General features: G+C 36.1%; 1 protein-coding gene across 15 annotated transcripts in view; it reads left to right on the plus strand.

The window, feature by feature from the left end:
• The window catches only part of NBEA (neurobeachin), a 499,798-nt gene that overhangs the window by 476,220 nt on the left and 2,402 nt on the right, over positions 1 to 21,176 (plus strand). For 14 of the 15 annotated variants that reach the window (XM_061993741.1, XM_061993751.1, XM_061993786.1 and 11 more), the window contains 6 exons: positions 1,164 to 1,235; positions 3,204 to 3,359; positions 4,272 to 4,442; positions 15,241 to 15,342; positions 18,677 to 18,873; positions 19,599 to 19,750. In XM_061993741.1, the coding sequence (XP_061849725.1) occupies positions 1,164 to 1,235; positions 3,204 to 3,359; positions 4,272 to 4,442; positions 15,241 to 15,342; positions 18,677 to 18,873; positions 19,599 to 19,750 (850 nt within the window). The remainder of the gene's footprint in view (positions 1 to 1,163; positions 1,236 to 3,203; positions 3,360 to 4,271; positions 4,443 to 15,240; positions 15,343 to 18,676; positions 18,874 to 19,598; positions 19,751 to 21,176) is intronic. The other variant, XR_009818508.1, reaches the window with a different exon arrangement.

Below are 21,176 nucleotides of genomic sequence, written 5' to 3' on the forward strand. Positions count from 1 at the left end.
AAATTTCACACTATTTGAAAACCTCTGGTGTAAATTTCAATGAGAGGAATGCTTTCCAAATAGATTATAACAGGAAGAGACAGGAAAACAAAACTCTTTGGAGAATCAAAACTCATTCTAATGATTTTCTTAACTTTACATCTTGCCTGGCAACATCTTATTTTGCAAGAGGCTAATCCAAGACAGAGTATAAATTCCCATTCCACTATTAACATTATATGATTTTAATAAATCATATAGGACAGCTTCACCTACAGAAATGTATAGACAGACCACTTTTACCATTGTGGGATGTACGTAGAGCTTTAGAGTTTAAAGATAGTCAAAAGCGTTTGCAGAGCCATCTGTCCCAAACTAGTTTTGTTTTGAAAGGAGAGAAGGGAAGGAAAGAGAAGTTCTCGTAGTGCTTTTCAGAAGACAGCAGAGCCAGTTGTAGACATTGTTTTACTTCCTCTGGTTGACTATTGCACTAGCAGAAAAAGGAGTTTATTCTCCAGAGCTCTCTATCTCCTCTTATGGAGGATACTCCTGTGCAACATAGCATTGTGTTTTCAGTAGTAACCATTGTGATTTATATGCTAGGGAAGGTGTTCAGAAGAGCCAAAGCAATGTTAACTGTGCATGAGAGCAGGTAATACTAAGTATGCATCCACTGATGCACATTTGAACAACTTAAGAATTGCTCAGGATAGAACAAAAAGAAGCAATTTGTGTGAATTTACTGTAGGCCATTACTTCCCAGCTATGAATTTTAGATACTAAAAGGTCCAAGTTTCTGTCACTTACAGTTTTCCATATATAACAAACTCCTAATAATGTTGAATTCCATTATTATTATTTTCTGTGCCATTATCAGACCTCAACTAGTGCTCAAATGTAAAAAAAAAATCTGTTTCACTCTTTGAAAGGAGTTGTTTAATGAGTGTTTGTGGTGCAAAAATTGTGATAAAATTAGGGCTCATATGTTTATAGTTACTATTATGTTACTGAAGAATTGATAAAGGCATGTTTGGAATAAATCTTCAATGATTCATAGAAGCAATAGAAGTTACTACCTTATATTGCTTATAATAATCCAATGATGCAGTTTTAAACCTAGAAAAATCATATAAAAATTTAGACAACAAGGTTCTTATATGCTTTTTTCTTCCTTTCATGTATAGGCCTTAGAGGAGCCCCAGGATATTCTTTGGATCAAGCCCATCATCTTCCAATTGAAATGGATCCATTGATTGGTATGTCAAGATGAAAATGTAGCAATATGTTTGAAAACGGCGTTTTCAAGAATTATCGATTAAGCTATATTTGTATATTACGCTCCATTTAACATGGAAGATAGGAAAAAATTTATTCTTGTCAGTCTTGGAGAACTAAAAGCATTAGCTATTGATGCTGAGTGAATTACATGAGTGCTATTTGTTATTAATATCACCAGCAATTGCTATTTAAGAAACAACTAATTAAGTCAGTTACATTGTCAGCCCGTATCTATAATTCTGTTCTCTTATCAGGTCACATTAGTAAAATAGCATTACTAAATTAATAACGAAAAGGTGACTTTAGAAATTGCACTATATTTTTTAAATGAAAATAAATATCTGTGAAAGTGAAGTATCTTGAGAAATAGCATCTGCTAAAACTATTAAAGAGATTTCAGAATTTGTATTCCTAACCATCATTATTTCTCTTTAATTGGAATATTTGCTTTGTGGTTGTTTCGTTGTTTTGGGTTTTTTTACAGTAAGCATATTTTTGAGACAGAAATTAGGGTTAGGGAAGTTTCTTAGAATTTTGCAGCACTGGTTAGGAAAAAAATGCATTTTTAAACACCTCCAGATGAAAAGTTCCTTTTTTATCTGTGTCAATATTTGAGGTTGAGAGATTTATATACATATACCTCAGGAGAGTTAGCTGTCTCATTCTGTATGCTTCATTTGCTCATCTAATGACAATGGCTTTCTCTTCAGTTTTTCCTCTCAAAAGCTAGGTCACAACTATTGTGCCCACCTGTTCTGGAAATTTGAGTAATTTTTTATTCATTATCTCTTTCCTTACTTGGACACAGAAGGTCTAGTAATTTAAGTATATTTTCTTGGAATGGATGTAAATGTGGTATTAACTTTTACCAGAAAGTTTAAAATAGTATGTTGTTTTCTGGTTGAGTCTTATTTCATGCAATTGAAGAAATATGTCTCTCAGAGCGAGTTTTATCTCGCCTAGCTTCAGTTAACTGAAGTTAAGTCAAGCTTCTCTCCTAGCTACTGTGGAAAGAGCTACTGTCCTCTGGAATTGTCTAGCACCAGAACAACTATTATAGTGTGAAATGAGTTGCCACGTGAAGTGGTGTCTCTCTAGTGAGTATAGATGCGGTGTAGATAATCAGATTGTATACTGAACTTTTAGAACGTTAATATTAGTTGAGATGGAGCACATATTTATTTTGTATTGTCAAATCCTGCCTGTTGTGTGATGGGAAGTAAAGAGCACATTAGCTGGTTTCTCCCGGTACAACCTAACAGCTCCATTTGACAGCTGGAGTGGTGAGATTGTGCATGAACCCTTCCTTTTCCCTCTATCCGGGGGAATTTCCAGGTGGCATTGCTTCTTTTAGCATTACTGCCTGTGGTCTGGCTCCCTGCAGGAGGAAGAGGTGAAAAGGCAGTGATGAAAAAACACATTAGATTTCAATACCTGCATTGGTTGAATCCTTATGTCTTTGGTCCAGTCAAGTGTCTGCAAATATGGGGAATGTCAAGGTCATGCAATACAAGCTGGAATGTTTTCTGTAGGAGAGATATCAAACCAGCAAGAATTTACTTTCTGCAGTATTCTTAGTGTTGACTTCATATTTTAAATGGACATCCATCTCTTTCTTCCCCCTAGATCAGTTTGATTTTGGAGAGCACTTCCACAGAGCACTTATAATATTGGCATGCATTATGCAGTGCATCAGACAGTTTATAAGAAATTGTCATCTCCTGTAAAATCTTTTGTCTTATTCAAAGCAAAACCAGAAAGCTCACAATAATTTTGTGTTTCTGACATCCAAATAGACAGCTCTAAATGTTCATATTCAAAATGCTTACTCAACAACAAATTCACAGTTCATTGAAAGTTAAATGTATTCATTTTCCTCTGTAAGTGGATGACAGGAAGGTGTTGGAATGGCTTACTTGTAAAATGTGTTTTGCATGTCGTTACAGCCAATAACTCTGGTGTGAACAAACGGCAGATCACAGACCTTGTGGATCAGAGCATCCAGATCAATGCACATTGCTTCGTGGTCACAGCAGATAATCGTTATATTCTTATCTGTGGTTTCTGGGACAAGAGCTTTCGAGTTTATTCTACAGAAACAGGTGACCCTATAAATACAACTGTTTCTTCTTAGGTCACAAAGTGGACAGTTGTCTTAATACTACCCTATCTAATGCCTGTGCTTGCCACTCAGTAAATGACAAAGGGCAGTTTAGAAAATCCTTCATTATTGTTTAAGCATAATAGCTTTAAGATGATGTTTTAAGGGGAAGATAAAGGATGTGAAATAATATGGAAAGGCATGCAATTTTGTTAGTGGTAACTTTAGAAAACTGTAGTTATATTCAGGGAATCGATCATATAAAAAGGATCAACCAAAATTTTTGTTACAGTATTTTCATGGCTGTATTGTTTCTATGTCTATTTATTTAATGTAATGAATAAGTACATTGCATCTCCTGCTATGGGGAAGAAATATTTTATTTCTTTCATAGCTTAGGCTAATATTATTCAGTATATTGCTAAAAACTGATTGCAGTAACAGAACGAAGGAGGTGATGATCATAGTAAGCCTTAGTTTGACATTCACATAGAATAAAAACACATTTTTAATATAATAAAGTATCACCATTATAAGAAAGTTCGTGTGCTGTCTTATGCATATAATTTTTGAAATTCACAAATAGTGTTCTAACACCATAGCTTAAATACTGATGGAGCAGTAACTCCACTTAATATTCAGTTACTGCAACACTGACTTGATTTTCAGAGATAAGGATTAGCCCCTGGATTAACATAGAGCACAGCCCTCACTAGGAACATAAAAGGAGGGAAAAAAATGTTTTAACTTTGTGATTTTTTAATCTTCTTGTAGTATGTAGTGAAACTTAATTAAGGGACACAAGGCAAAGATTACATTTGAATTGAATATTTGTTAATGATTTAATTGATGATTTCTAAACACCACAAGTGCATAAAACCCCTGACTTTGTCTCCCTTTGCACTTCCACCAGGAAAGTTAACTCAGATTGTCTTTGGCCACTGGGATGTTGTGACTTGCCTTGCCAGATCAGAGTCTTATATTGGTGGTGATTGCTACATCGTGTCTGGATCTCGTGATGCTACATTACTGCTTTGGTATTGGAGTGGACGACATCATATTATAGGTGACAATCCAAATAGCAGTAAGTATCCTGCAAAAACACCTTCCTGGGTGGTTTTCTGTCCCACCTATTAGTTTTTAGCATTCCTTCTGTGAGCTTCAGAAGGTATTATCAAATATATTGATTACTTCACTGACAGGATTAAAGTTGGTATGAGTGCCACGTGCTAAGCCATTCATTGAGTACTAACCAAAAACATGTTTAAACAGTCTGTTCATAGTATCAGGTAATAGCATGGGAGTAATTCTTAAATTCATATTTGACTATATCACTTACAGCATCATGTCATCATAAACTAGAACAAGATAGTTATGGCCTTTAAGTGACAGGATGTATGTAATTATATTTTGACTTTACTCCCCCCAGATACATATTTTGGCATTTTAACTTACCTCTTTTGTGCTACAGAATGCTATATCAGCTGCTTGGCTTTTCAAAAAAAGGAATGTCTCACATGCCATGCAATTAAATGAGTCTCTTTGAGAAAGGTCTTTCTATAGCAAGCAAACCTTTGGAGAGGCAATGTGACTGAATGAAAATGGAAGAAGATAAAATGTCAGGAAGAGTTTATGTTTCATTTGCAGGGGATTAAGTATCAGCATTTTTTTGAGTAAAGAAGACACAATAAAAATAGTATTATTTTATATGAGGACACTTAAACTGCGCTAATAATTTACAAAATCCCTTCAACCAAGCCAGAAACGTGATCACAGCTGAAGACAAGAGCAACTTTATCCATATACTAGAGCTGTTTTGCACAACACTAAATCCATTTAATATAAAGTAGTTTCTGAATTCTGATTATTATTATTTTCAGCACAAGGATATTGCCTCTTTAGATAAACATGGAAGAATCCATCACTATCAATTTTAATCTCTGATTCAAGTACTGACTGGAGGCAGTTGTAGAACTGTCAGTTACAGACAACTAAGAGAAGTATTTCTGCTGCTGAATATCTGGTAGAAAAGTGGTTTATTTGTTTCAAAGTATATATTTTGTTAATTTTGTAGCAGCAGATTTTAATTTGTTTTCATTTTCTTCCATTTTAAGCAGAGCAAAGGGGAGACAGATAAAAGTCTCACCTTCTCACTGACTTTCTTTTGCTTCTGCAACAGAGAGAATGGAAGGGGAGAGGGTTTAAAATTGTATTCCTATAACTAATTTCTCTATTTTTTAATGTATATTGCAGGGATTTTTTTAACACTTAATTCTCAGATAGGGATAAATTGAATCTGAATAGAAATTTTATGTCAGGGCATTCTGTTCAGCTTGACACTATTTTTCTTTGAGTGCCTATGTGATTCATATCAAGTATTAGTGATTTCTATTTTAAGAATCCAAAAACAAAAAAAAACCTTGCTCTTTTAATTAAAGAAAAAACTGTAAGGCTTTTCCTTACCTTCCTTTGATTACACAGGGCTTGGACAGCCTTGCTGTTAGCATCTTCTGACTGGCTGATACAAACTTCTCCAGTTCTTTATCAGATAAGCTTGTTTTGGTTCTAATACCTTTTTGTCACCAAGAACGTATCTGAATACAAGAAAGTGGTACTGGTTGGAATCTCAGGTTTAATACTTTAGCTGTGTGACTTTGTAAGTGTCTGCATTGGAGATCTTTAATTTTATGAAACAAAATTATATCAATTGGCTGACAGAAATCAATGAAAACAAATTGTATGATCTGCTCTCTACCTTTACCTCTGTATGGTTAACATGCTGTTTTGCTGAAGAAAAGGCTTTACAGTCAGGTTAATGGGAGACTGTGCTACAGATAGTCATGTGCAGGCAAAAGGCACGTTAAAGACTCACGTTGAGGAAGAGTGATGACATCACTACTGCTATCTCTACTCACTGGATTAAGGTTACCATAGATATGTAAATTATGTACTAGTACTGTATTGGAATCAGAACTTCATGTATTGTATATATATCCTTATTACTGCTTTGACTTTTCATGAACATACACGTGAGTGATTATATACCCGAAGGGTCTTCTGACTTATAAAACTTGTACAATTATCTTTCTGCTGAAGTAATGACTACTAGGTTCTGTTCCCTACATTAGTAGGCATGATAGGTGTTATATGACTGATTCCCTGTATACTACTGTTAAGTATTTACACTGTCTCAACAATCTTTATGAAAATATGTTGGATTTTTTGCATAGTAAAGGCCACTGAAATAGTGAAGATGTATTTCCTAATCTACTCTTTTTCTATATTTGCTGGTAGAAGATTAGGATTTACCTTGTAGAAGACAATGCAACTGAGATGTTCACTGTAGGTCAAATCCAATCAGTTAACATCTTCAGAATGAGTTTCCAGAAAGATGTAGATGATATTTTCAGGGGAAAAAAAAAGGGGACTATTTTTTAAAAAGCTGTCATCTGGAGACACAGATAAGGTATTTTATACCACAGACTGTAAGAAGGTGAAGAATTCAAAGAAAAATGTCAGGTATAGTAATTATCTGGGTTAGATACTTGACTTTATAATGATCTTTTAAGATGAAAGACACTTAATTATCAATTTCAGCTTCAATGCATCCAATTATGAAAAGGAACTTGTTTCAGAAATGTTAAGAGAGGTGGAGGAAACAGGGGGAAGCAAGCCCCCAGTCCTAAACAGTTTACATCATTTGACATTTTTATAGAAAAATGTGGATACCATTTCATTAGAAAACATAGGAATCACAATCATTTCTTGTAAATACTCAGGAACAGAAGATTATCAGCACAAATTCCTTACCAATTCTGCTTAAAATTCCATATTCTGAATCCATGAATTAGGTAAAATCTTTACTAAACAACATGTATGTCAATAACCTAACCTGGTGAGCTTGTGTAGACCTTTCTGCTGAAATACCTGTGTAAGATTGTGCCCAGAGTGTGACATCATGTGTCTGTAGGAAATATAGAAGCAGCTCTGGTATAAAGAAGAGAACAGATAAAAATTGTATCTTGGAGAAGACTCTTTCAAGTGCTTGCTCTAGCTCAGTAGTTGGAAACTAGTCTATGAGAGTATAGTGATCTTCATTTGTAATTTGAAAATAATTTTCCAATCAATACATTTATTAAGGTATCACTCCTTTTCTACAGTGAGTATCAAAAGAAGTTTCTGATTCAGTTTGCATCTGTCTCAAATTCTTGGCATTTCTCACAATTGCTGTGACAAGACTAAGTTTTACCAGGTTTTAAATACAATGTTTTCCATGGAGTAGCTTTAAGAAATAAAACCTAAAAAACTTTCTGCTTAGAATGTTTGTCCAGGAAGTGAGAGACTAAGTTCTTGGCCTCCAGAGACTGGGGAAATTCAAATCTGCATTCCCATATTCACAAGCATATGCTGACTATCAGGCTATAAATTAGTTTGAGAGGGCCTCTTGTGAACCTCCAACTTTGATGGAAAGCAAAATTCCCTTCTCTGCTCTGGTTTATGGATCTTATGTGACATGAAAATTGGATAGAAATAGAGATAAATCAGGAAATCAGGAACCAAAACTGCATACTTTCAACAGCAATATGTAGGGCAAATTTTCTGCCTAATTGTGCTTTCTCTGGTCCATGGAAAATTGTTTCCATGGCTATGGGAGCTTCAATAAGCTTCAACAGTAGTGATAGAAAGCAGCTCTTTCCAGCCTTTCCAGGATGCTCCTGGAAAGTGGGAGTTGTGACATGAATTGCTTTAGGCTGAAGGGCAGCTGAATGCAGGTTTTTATGTATGTTTTAAACTACTTTTATTTGCTTATCTTAGCTTAGTTAAGTACCACAATTGGGAAAAACACTGAACTGAATGAATTTAAGTAATATTAGCAGGATCAGAAAGCTACTTTCTAAGCCAAAATTGACCATCTGAAATAGGTAATCTGAATCTGCACCTCATTAAGATGATGAGCACATTGTATAAATGTGATGCAGTTGAGAGAACCATGAAAGGAATCTGTTTCTCTTAGGAAGACGCAGCACATGCAAAGGACATAATTTACTTATTTTAATTCTTTAAAGTGATATGGCAAATGCAAATCTTTGTAATTATGGGAGATTAAATAGAAAAAATATTGTGATGGAGTCTGACAATTTGTGTTGTGATTTTTTTCTCTTATGAAATACAGGGATTTGTTTTAGCTGGGCACTAATTTGTATACAAATTTCTTCTCACATAGCAACTGTATTAGTCATAAGAAAAAGTAACAAAGAGAGTGTGTGATATGCCCTGGACTTCAACATATATTGTTACAGTTATTTTATTTTATGTTTTATGATTGCTTTATTGAATGCCTCTTTCAAACAAGTGACTGAAAATGAGAATTATCTCTGAGCTTCTGAACAGATACCAAAGTAGATGATAGAACTGCAGAAAAGTGAGGGACAGATGCTTTCATCTGAAACAGACACAAATTCAGAAACTAATTTGGAAGTGATAAAAATTAATTTGCACACTTTAATTGGAATCAGACTCCTGCATGAAAGAGAGGAAGGGTAGGCAGCTTGTGCTAAAAGCTGATTGAATTTTTTGTCAGGTAAGTATGTTGGACTTGGCCGCTTATCCTCTTGAGCCTCTCTGTGCAATATATTACATTCACCCTCTGACTGGTGTTTAAAAGGATCAATGCTATTCCTGTTTTGTCCCTAGTGCCTGAAATTTCATTGATCTTGGGACTTGACATTTCATTACCTATTGTAGCTTCCAAGAGGATGGTCACAAGAGGTGTGAGTTAACCCTGCTCTTTCTAACAGGAACTGTGCTGACCATTGGTAAATACTGGGTCTATCAGACCTAACCTGGGTTTGTTTAGCATTGTAACATAATCACCAGAGGTGCTAACAATTCATCCTATCCCAGTAAGTGTATTCTGTATATAGATAAAAGAGAGGGTAAGCACTACCACAAAGGATTTTTGTCAAGTTAACTGCATCTTTTTTGCAGTCTACCGTGAAATATAGCTTTATGGATTCTTTTTACATAGCACATTTTTGAAAGAATCTAAAATTGTAAACATTGCAGCTTTTCTGAGTTTGTCTTGAAGGAGTAGTTTTCTGAACTCAGAGTATTAACTTACTCTTTTATATCTCTCTACAATTTAACACCCTATAACGTGCCCTAGTTTAACAATTTAAAATAGTCATCTATGTGACTTGTACCAAGTGGACTGACTGACTGAGGGTTCTGCAGAAGCACACCGGCTCACATGTAATCTGCTTTGCCTGTTTAGTGATTATGATACTTGTATGTTTGTACAATTTAGGTATTAATTTTTTAAAATACAATGTCTTAGCACTGTTCTTCCAGAGCAGAAGCTCTTTGAAAACTAGTGTATCATTTTTATTGCCACTGTCTCTACTCTGATAACCAGAGATATCTTTCCTGAGACAAAGGTAAAGGAGCCAATAATACACCTGAACTAATGCAGTTGTATCTAGCATTTTATCAAGAGATGTCTGTACCCATGTTTTGCTGCACACCCCATGGGAGCTATACAGTGCAGGGCAGTTCAGCAACTTACCAAATTTCCCAAAGCAATTTAGCAGAAGAAACAGGAAGTGAAGCTGCCAATCCATACTCTCCTCTCCTCCACTGTATTTTACCTTTTGGAGTCTGAATAAGTGCAAGGAACTTGAAAGTCCACTCACCTGGGTGAATTGTTTGTAGATATATACAATGCTGATCACATATAAACCAATAGATAAACCAGTTCTGTCAGAGGTAAGAATATTTTGAATACAGGAATGTTTTTCTGTCAGCAGTCTTTCTTTTACAACCGTTGCTCCCTCATGTTGTGGATATTGTTATTAGCTTTTTCTTATTTTTAAATATTCCTGTTTATTAGTCGTAGCCTTATCTTTTCATCAAACTCTAAAATGTTTTTTTCTGACAGTAAAAATTCAAGAAGGCTATTACATTTTCACTTCCATGAAAGCCATGTTTTCTAATATTTTTTTTTCTGCAAAGTATCCCCTCAAAAGAGCCAATAGTAAAGTAAATCATAAAGCAAATTATTGTTAACAAATAAGTCAGCCTTGTACTTGCTTTCTTCAAAATCAGAGATGAAATGGAAGGTGGAATTCAACTTGCGATCTGATATTTCTTTATACAGAAGGCTCCTAGATGTGTCCCCATGGCAAACTACACATAATTCCTGAAAAAAGACAACATGAGAGAAGTAGTAACGCTGTCTGTGCTCCTTCTTTTCTGTGGGTTTCTTTTAGCCCTTACCATTTGTCTAGAAGAACCTTACAATAGTATTAAGCACTGCATTTTTCAAAGAGGAGGCAAGATTTATGAAAAACTTACTTATTTGGAAACACAAAACATTCTTTATTTTTCCTTTTACCCTCTAGTAATTCAGTTCAAAGGTGCTCCTTTGGGGAAATTACAGGGAGTTTACAGTGATGGTATCTCAGTGGTATCAGGTAGGATATTTTCACCTGCAATTCCCTCAGAGCTGCACCCTTTGACCTCTCCCTGCATCTATCAGTGGTGAAGTGACAGTGACAGAATATTTTGCTAGATTTTGAATGATTCCTGGACTTCCATCCTTAGCAATGAAATGTAATATGACTGAGGTTCTCCTCCCTTGCGACTGCTTTTCCTGTGGAAAGTATCACTGAATAATTTTTTCTTTGAGCCCTAAGGGGAATAATCTCATTTTCAATTACTGTCGGACTGTTAATCCTAGTAATGATACTCTATTATTATTTTGTATTTCCTGAAAACAGGACTCAAAGATTTGTGTTTCATGACAGCTGTTTCTTATAAGCATTTTTCTTTATAAATCAGGAAGTGAATTAATTATGTTCATTTTTCATATTCTGATATTTTACAGTTTCATTATATTACAGTATTTTCCTAGGGAACACTGAGGAAAATGTCCTTTTCAAAATTTCATTATTTCTTTTCTCTTAAAAAATTTCTAATCATTAAATAATTTCAGTCAGTCATCCTTCCAGTCTGATGACACTACTGTATACACCTCTGTAATCAGAGTTTAGGCCAACATGACCCTTGATCATAATTCTTCACTCTTGTTTTCAGGAGGATCTACAGAAGGAAAAAAAAACACCAAAAAAAATGGAAAATTCTGATTTTAGTTCAATTGCAGTTTTTCCCACTTTTATCTTATGCATTTGGAGAAAAAACACAATTAAAAAGGAGATGGGGTTCTCAATGCAACATTGATAGGGAAATCATAAAAATCACAGTCTCAAAATGTGACTGATCTTTGATGAGATAAACACAGCATCATTCTCTGTTTCTTCCAACATCCATCCTTCGCTAGCAGCAAAAACAAATTTTCAGTTCACATATTCATTTTCCATACTAGAAATACTCTTTTCTTACAGGCTTGAGTAAGAATGGGAAACTGGGATTTATTGGGTAACTGTTTTCATTAGAGATAGGGAAGTGTTAAGATGTCTGTGTGACACAATGATAACACCAAGTTCATTGATCCACCCTATACTATTGGGTGAAAAATTGAAATCTGTAAATTCGTTGTTGGTAGTTCTGAAATGGTTCATAAAGATGTTAAAATACAAGGAGTTATTATTAACATTTTGATGTCAGGAGATATTGGGATTTGGCAAGAAATACTGTAGATTAATGCTAAGTTTTCAGGAACTATTATGATATACAGTTCTGTCTACTCAAATTTTAAGACAGAACTTGGAGCTATACAGGCAGAGAAACGTGTTGTTACAATGATTAAAAAAATGGCAAGTCAGAAGGAAAGACCAAGAGGACTGATTTATTTTCTAAGTACAAGTGGGAATAACAAAAGGGAGGGAGACCTGAAGCTAAAGGACACAGTGGTGTCACAGGAACAGAAAGATAAAAAATAGATAGGAATAAATTCAGACTGAAAATCAGAATATTTTTTTCCATTAGAATTGGAAAGGTCTAGAATATTCTTCCAAGTCACATAGCCAGACAGTTGTCTCATTAATTTATTAACAGGTTTATACAACGTGAGGATCTGTGATAAAAAAGGATAAATTCATTGACCCACAAAAGCCTATCCAAGCCTCCATTCATAATGTATCTCTTTCAGAAACCTATGCAATATTGCTTTGCTACTCAGGTAGTTACCTTTTCTATTTGTTCTAGTGTTTTTCTAGTTAGGAAGCCGCATTTCATTGCAGGGTTGAAATGTCTACAACCATTCACACATCAGACCTCACGGTGCCATTAGCATGATAAATTTCTGTGGGACATCTTTTATGCCTGTGACTCCCAACTACAGTGGTTAAGTCACTGCTTTGCTGCCTGTTTTAAAGAAAACACTTTAAAAACTGTGCAGCCTCCTGTCTTGTTCTCTGTATCAGTTGTGTGACCCTCCTTCAAGCTCATTTCTGTAAATTTGGATAAGACATTTGTCTTTCCAATCTGCAGTGGCAAGAAGTTCTCAACTCTGATTTGCTGTTCTAGGGTATTGCATTGGAAGTTAATATTGAGTGAGTTTTCCTTCCCGGCTCTGTAAATCATTTTTTGTCTCACTGCCTTCCAGAGCAGAATCTCCTTTCCAGTGAGAAGAGCTTGTGCTTGTCCAGCAACACCAACCTTCCGCCTAGCTGCATTCAAACTAATTAAAATAAATAAATTTAAATAAATTTACCATTGATTTAACTAGGCAATGTAGAGACTGTTATAATAGTCACCTTATCTCTTAGAATACTAGAATCACAGAATGGTAGGGATTGGAAGGGATTTCTAGAGATCGTCTAGTCCAACCCTCCTACTAAAGCACATTCATCTCAATGAGGTCACACGGGAATGTGTCCAGGCAGTCTTGAAAACCTCCAGAGAAGGAGACCCCGTGATCTCCCTGGGCACTCTGTGCTAGGGCTCCCTCGCCCTTATAGTAAAGTAGTTTCTCCTTGTGTTTAAGTGGAACTTTTTGTGTTCTGCCTTATGTACGTTGCCCCTTAACGTGTCACTGGGCCCTATAGAAAAAAAATGCCACCCTATCCTCTTAAAACATACACATTTTAAGTACTTGTAAGTGTTAATGAGGTTTCCTCTTAGTCTTCTTTCAAATCTAAACAACCCCAGGTCCCGCAGCCTTTCCTCATAAGAAAGGTGTTGCAGTCCCCTGATCATCTTGGTAAACCTCTGCTAGACTGTCTGTAGAAGTTCCTTCTCTTGATCTGGGAAGTCCAGACCTGGACTCCAGATGAGACCTCCCATTTTCCAGTTGACTGTGAATCTTTGTTTTGTATGTAACCACGTCTTACCGGTGAAGATTTTATATTATCCTGTGAATAACATTATTGGTTAGTATTTAAACAAAAATCAATGCCTAGCTCCTACTTGGGCACCTTAATTTCCAATATCCCAATATGTAGCTCAGAGTAGATACATTTTATGTACAAAAAAATTTAAGATCTGTCATTGAACTGGCTTCTGTGTCATCCATATTGTCTGTAGTCAGTCCCATATAAAACAGATCTTAATCAAAACGTTATATTACTAAGACAAATATCTTGGAAAAAAAACCCCATGGAAGCCATTTTGAGATAGCCATCTTTATCAACTATACCTGTCATCCTGTCATAAACAGAAACTTGCTTGACAAGGCTCCCATACCGGTACAGAGTGGTGACTGGCATTAATGAGATTTTTTGCTTCCAATTCTTTGTTGACAGAACTGTGGATTAGCCATCCTGTTATTTTGCACAGGATTAATGCCACAGTAATTAATCCATAGTTCCCTAGGTCATTTCATTTATCCTTTTTAAGTATTTGAACTACACTAGCAGATTTCCAGTCCTTTGGAATTTCTCAATTTTCTGTATTTCATTTGTACAAAGTAAATATAACCAGATTAAATCTGTGTTATCTAGCAAGTTGCTAATATTTTGTTATTGATTAATTTTCTTTGCATCGTAAAGCAATATCAAATACTGCTATTCCATACTGCATATAAGAAGAGTTTCACTGATAAGATGTCAGCATCTGTTATTAGAAACACAAGTGTTGCTATTTGTCATGTAAGTACTTCATATAAGACCATTTCTTTGAAGCCAAAATAAGATGCATTTCACTTCTGAATATAAACCATAAATAGAGAGTAGTTTATCTTACTTTTTAATAAATGGTGATAGAAATGGTTTAGGTAACCATAGTGATGTATATAAAGTGATATATAACAAAACCCATTTTTAGGTATAATTTTAATATATAAGCAGTCAATGTGTCTATTCAACGATGTCTATGTCACAGTGATGTCTTTCGAGTACAGTGCAGTTCCTCTTCTTTTCCTACCCCTAGTTTCATGAAACAAATTACAACCATTAACATAGGAACAGCCTCAACGCAAGCTACTCTTTAGGTTCCATATGACATATATGACTACTCTTGCTACTCTGTAGGTTCCAGGTGTATGTGTTCAACAGCAGACCTTTACATTACAGCAGCTTTTAATACCACAACATTTAGAGTTCTTTATCTGAAATAAATATTTTCAGAATTTTTAGATCAGAAAACAGAGGTGTATCGTTATCATTTGTGTATGGTAAACAGCCTGCAGTCCATATTTTCTAAAGCAAAGTTTGCTTGTGGTTAATGTATGAATTACTGAATTGGGAAGCTATGCTCATGAAACTTTATTATATCTGAATGTATTGTGCTCAGAAACCTAAACACGAGATATTTAAGCATATTGCACCTTTTTTTTTTTATGCTTTCTGATATAAGGCAATTTACAGCAGAATTCTTTTGTTGATAAAACGAGTCTGGTTTGGCATTACTCTGTTGTTTCTTTTTTTCTGTTTTCTTTTTCCTTCTTATGTTTTTTTCTCCTTCTTGTGTTATTTTCTTAACAGGTGATTATCCAGCTCCTCGGGCTGTTCTAACTGGTCATGACCATGAAGTTGTCTGCGTGTCGGTCTGTGCAGAGCTGGGACTTGTTATCAGTGGTGCTAAAGGTCAGAAACGTTTTTATGATTGAAGTCTTAACATTTTTAGAGCCTTTTTTAGTGGTACTTCTCGATCTTCCCTCAGGCCACATATACTCAGTTATCCGAAGTCTCCATACAGGCTGTAATTCTGGTTGAATCTGCAGCAGCTTGCTCTTAATGTTATTGCTCACTATTTGGATTTGTGAAATTTAGAAACATATTTAGTTGGTGGTTCCTTCCAACCGTCAGCCTCTGCTATTTCCCTCACCTGTGGAAGAGCAGTTGAGAATTCATACAATAATTCATAATGGCATCTACTGATTTTGATGAAACCTATTGACCTGTGTTTAGGAGAAGACCAGCTCCAAGTTCCCCATCCAGATCTTAATTGAATGGCAATATGTAGAACTGACCTCACTCTCCTCAGCAAGAGAAGCAAGGTCCATTTGCTTGGATTTGTATCTGTGAACAGCATTTTATTCAGTAGGGTTTCTTTTGTAGTGAATTCCAAATAATTAGGAGTTCACAAGTTTGTTGTTACTTCTCTTCTACTAAACTTTGAGCCACCTATTCATACTTTCTCCACTACTTACCTATGGAATCCAGAATATACAACTATTTCTAATATAAATGTTCAAAATACTTTTCCAAACCTATGTCAGTCTCCTGTATAACTGGTAGTCAACATCAAGAAAACACCCACTTCAATGAGTGTTTGCTCTATTTTTCCTTATCCTATTTCTCCTTCCTTTGTTCAGTTTTACTTGTTCCGCTCACCTTCTCCTTTTCCCCTTAATTCCATATCCAGTTTGCTTCCTTCAACTGCCCTTTCTCATTCAGCTTATTTTCTTATTTTGGCAAACTGCACGTCTTTTTCTCTTCTTTCCTATTTGCCTCCTTCTCCTCCCCCTTCTATTTGCTTTCCCTGTCTACAGAAGTGCCTGTTTTATTCATCCCTGCAGATGTCTTTGTAAAATAGTTTGCTGCTTCTGAGGGTGAGAAGGGTGTGATCCTTGTCCTGCCCACTTTTACTCACAGCTGGGCTCCTGGGTTATCGTCTTTTATACTTCCTCAGAGGTCAACATTTCTTTTCAAACCTGAGCGTGAAACTTTTGAGTAAAGGCATTTTCAACAGGAAATCCTAATGGGCCATTAACTCTTGTAATGACACACTACATAACAGTTGTAGCCGAAGTCAAGACATTTCTGAAAAAACGTACACTGACACTAGGCCTAAAGTCTTTTTCTTGCTGCACTGCTATTTCTTATTTAAGGCAGCTTTATGCACTCTTACTGCTGTAATAGTGTACCCTTTCCAACTATCTTTTTGCAAATTTCCTCTTATTAAAACAGCTGGAATCTGTTCTCAGTTATCTTCTGTTACATTAAATTTATGATGCTCTGTTAACATATTTTTAGAGGTAAAGCTACTGGAAGACCCAAGACTTTTGCATCAAATCCAGAATATGTTTTTAATTGGTCAGGTGAAATTGAGGCCCAACAGTGTCCTGATTATGTGTCCTGCATTACTGACGTTCTTCCTCTTTGAACTCCAGCCCATATAGAAATACAGAGAGGAAAATCCCTTTTTTAATCCCACAAATGCCTGTTGTCATAGAATGGTAAGGTTGGAAGGGACCTTTAAAGATCATCTGCAGAAGCAGGTCCACCTAGATCAGCTTGCACGGGAATGCATCCAGACGGGTCTTGAAGACCTCCAAGGAAGGAGGCTCCACAACCTCCCTGGGCAGCCTGTTCTACTCTCCTTCCTTGGAGGAAGGATTTTTAAAGCTTTTTCTTTAGTTTCTGTCCTTTCCAGTCCCTTTCCCATTTCTTAGACTGCATTTCAGGCTGTGCGGTCCCACCTGAGCTCAGCTTGTGCTCCCTCATGGAGAAGCCTTTCCTCCAGAGTGGGCTCTGGCACTGCCATAATGCATGCAGTATACAAGAACCTGCTGAGACAGAAAGACAGCACTTACAGGACTCCTCTGAGAAAAATCCTGTGCAGAAGGTTGATTTCATGTTCTTATCCAATAACCCCCAAAAAGAGCATTCAGTCTGTATATCTTTACAGTTGCATACTAAGCCAGGTTTCGTTTTTGACTTTTCATGTCCGTGACCACTCAGCTGTGAAGGTATCACACTTTGCTTTTGAAAAATCTAGCGTGGTAATTATTCTAAAGGTGAAGACATCGCTTCTTACAATATTCTGAACACTACATTATTTCCAAAGCTGAAACTCAACTATTTGAGAAAATAAGCTAACTCCGTTGCACTCTTATCCCATGGACCCAGTCATGCTTGACGTCTCTCTCTATAAGGCTTTACACAAACCCCTACCAGAGGTCTTGCAGATGAATGCACTGATGCTGTGATTCATTCTACCTGGGCACTACCTACCAGCTGCTGCATGAGTTTTTGGAGAAGTTAGAGGAGCTTAACGTGAGTCAGGCGAGTCTGCCAGTATGAATTTACTTTCAGGGTCATGAATCAGTTGTATAAGGAAGAGATTAGTGTGCTATCCGGGAGTATCCTGTGATTCATGAAAGAAAACATTTAGTATTTACCATGACTCATTACTTTTATCACGGAAGAGACCCTTTTTCTCAGTAGGAATACAGATATCCCTTTCAAAAGAGATTGATCTATGATTCTTATAGATCTGGAAATGGAAAGACATCTTGACATGCACATTGTAGATTTTATAGCTATATTTTTCTTTCATCAGCAGTAGTGAAAAGACATTAAAATCTCATATCAAAATCTCTCTAGAGTAAATGCAGTTATAGTGTGGTCTCCTAAAAGCTATTATAGTCCAGATATAGCTGCTTCTCAGAATTCCCATTTTTAAAACAATGCAGGACTGAAATCTGTGCATGTAACATATTTGTTAGGGAAGAGGACCTACAGGAACTGCCATTGTCTATAGGAGAAATATGCAGTGATACAATTATGTGCCCTCTGGGAGTTGATCCTACTAGTCGCTGATAGGGCCCCATCTGGTTAATGTGAACGGGCAGGCTAAAGAGAGTTAGTGTTGTTGGAGAAAAGCAGTAAGACTGAGGCTTCTGAATGTTTGGAAATAGGAAAGAATATTTTGGAAGATAAATCAATGAAAACTACCACCAGTTCAAGTAAATAATAAACTACTACTTCTAGACATATTGTATCTATTTTCTTAATATGCTAGCTATTGCTTTTCCTTTTCTGCTGTGCATTTTAAATTCTTTAAGCAAACATTGCATCTTATATCTATGCAAGATTAATGTGATATAAATGTGTGTTATGCATTGCCTTTGTACACAGCATACGTAGTTTGTATAAGGAGCAAATGTATGATATATTATGTTTTCATATACAGAAGGTCCGTGTCTGGTACACACAATTACTGGAGATTTGCTGAGAGCCCTGGAAGGAACAGAAAACTGCTTGTATCCTCGCTTAATTTCAGTATCTAGTGAAGGTCATTGCATTATCTACTATGAACGAGGACGGTTCAGCAATTTCAGCATTAATGGCAAACTCTTAGCTCAGATGGAGATCAATGATTCAACCAGGGTAAATCTAAATGCAAACAAACATTTTTTGTGTCTCGCCTTTATTTATTAAAATAAATTGAATTTATTTGCCATGTAGTTTGAAGGAAATCACATATGTAAAATTGTCACCTCCTGGTTAATTCGTGTTCAAATACAGATCCTCTTGTCTCCTCTTCAAATGCAAAAATGCACTTGAGCTTTTCCAGAATAAATAAGAACAAACTGTTTATAATCCCACACGATTCCTGGAATGTTTGTTTGGAATTAAATTTTGGTGGGAAATATGTCTTTAAAACAAAAGACTCTGAAAAAAAATCCATTTGTCATTTATTAGCCAAGACATGAATTCGTGCCTTCAGGGCTCTGTTCTGTCACTAGCACTTGAAGCAGCATTAAGAATGCAGATGTCTACTCTGCCTTAAGTGTTAGTGATGACACTGAGTATTGTAGGACAAACATTGTAGTGTTGTCTACTGAACTCAAATATTAACAGATCCATTTAAAGAGCTTTTTGGTTATATGTCAAGTTTAAAATCACACAATTGTTTTATTTAAAATCTGAATATCTAAAACTTGTTGGTTTGGTTTTTGGCTGGGGAGAAAGAAGAGTAGGAGCCTCGTCATTCTTCAAATTTAAAGTGAGCAGAGCAGAAGAAATGCTTGTAAGTGATAGAAATTTTGTAATATTGATCAATTTTCATAAAAATTAACTGCGTGCTTGGGTTTTGTCTTTTTATCCTGAAGGCCATCCTCCTGAGCAGCGATGGGCAGAACCTGGTGACAGGAGGAGACAATGGTGTAGTGGAAGTATGGCAGGCCTGTGACTTCAAGCAGCTCTATATTTACCCTGGCTGTGATGCTGGCATAAGAGCTATGGATCTGTCTCATGATCAGAGGTGAGTTTGTCATTAATATCCATATGTAAATGGTAAACTTGCACAAAGTATGTCTCTCCATGAACTTTAAGGTGCAAATTTATGGTATGCAGTTTGTTAGCAGGATATGGTGCAAAACCATTACCCCCATTGTTATCTTGTTGATTTATCTGACAGGATTTTTTCTGATCCCCGAGTCTCATAGTGCAAGCACTCAGTGTTAATTTGAGGTCTTGTGTTATTGAAGTCAGTAAGCTAGAGACTTAGCTAGCAAAATGTGATTAAAATGACATTAACTTAAAAACACAGGAATAGTCAGACTGGATTGTAGTACAGTAGTGACTGTTAACCAGTGCCTTAATTCCTATTGCAAAGTTTGTGGTACATTTCCAATTTTCAGCAATGTAGAGCTTGATAACTTCTTGAGTGTGGTCCTTTCCTTTGACCTTGAGTGATGGAGATGTAGGGTACAAGCCTAGATATTTGCAGTCACTGCTGGGGCACAAAAATGCACACTGTAAATGTAAAAGATATATGAACCTGGCCCCTTGGTCTTCTACTGTAATGCAACTATAATGTAGGCTTATATGTTGCTTTTATGCAAGGTTATGAGTGGATGTGGCGTTTACATCATAAATGAGTCTTGTATTTTTTATTAATGTAAAAACTCATGATTTGCAAACAATATTGGAGGATAATTAAGGATATTAGAAAATTCATAGAGCACTCAGTTTTTTTTTTTTCTTACACTTTTCCTCATTGCTATGCAATGTACCCAATTTGTAAAGCAACAAAGATACCTATAGACAAAATATGTACCAAATTTACTCATAGATGAGTAGGTGAAACAAAGTTTGTGTCTCAAACTTAGTCTTACTGAATCGGGCAGGAAGAGGCCTATTTGCCTCTGGAGCTTTGCCAGTTTATGCATACAGTACTGTGCTGTGTTCAAAGAGATTTATTCACATTGCAAAAAAATTTAATCTAGCCTATTTTCTCTATCCCTTATTGTAATACCAAGCTGGAAAGCCCCAGCTGTGCAAAGTGCTTTAAGTAACTGCTTAGCTTTAGTCACACAATTAAGCAGAGAATGGCTTTTAGTACAGCTTGATAGAAGTGGTGATAGAAATCTAACCTAATTTTAAAACTCAGCTACCAGAATTAGAGGATGTGTGGAAAATCACCTCAACTATTGCCACCCGAGCAGCGTAAATATGGGGCTATATTTCAATATGAAGCTTTTTAGAACCACTAAGATGTGATCAGCTTATGATTAAGGGATCAGGTCAGTTGTCTTTGCAGAGACATCTCATTCTATCTGGGAGGCCCTAGGATACCCAGCTGATCCTTGCTGCAGCTCAAAGTGCAGAATGCTCCACAAGTCTCATGTCCCAGCTGCTGGCCAGCATAGACATGTCAGCCATTGAGGGGCACCTCCAGTGGCCTG

This window comes from Colius striatus, chromosome 1, assembly GCF_028858725.1.
Source record: "Colius striatus isolate bColStr4 chromosome 1, bColStr4.1.hap1, whole genome shotgun sequence".
Lineage (NCBI taxonomy): Eukaryota > Metazoa > Chordata > Aves > Coliiformes > Coliidae > Colius > Colius striatus.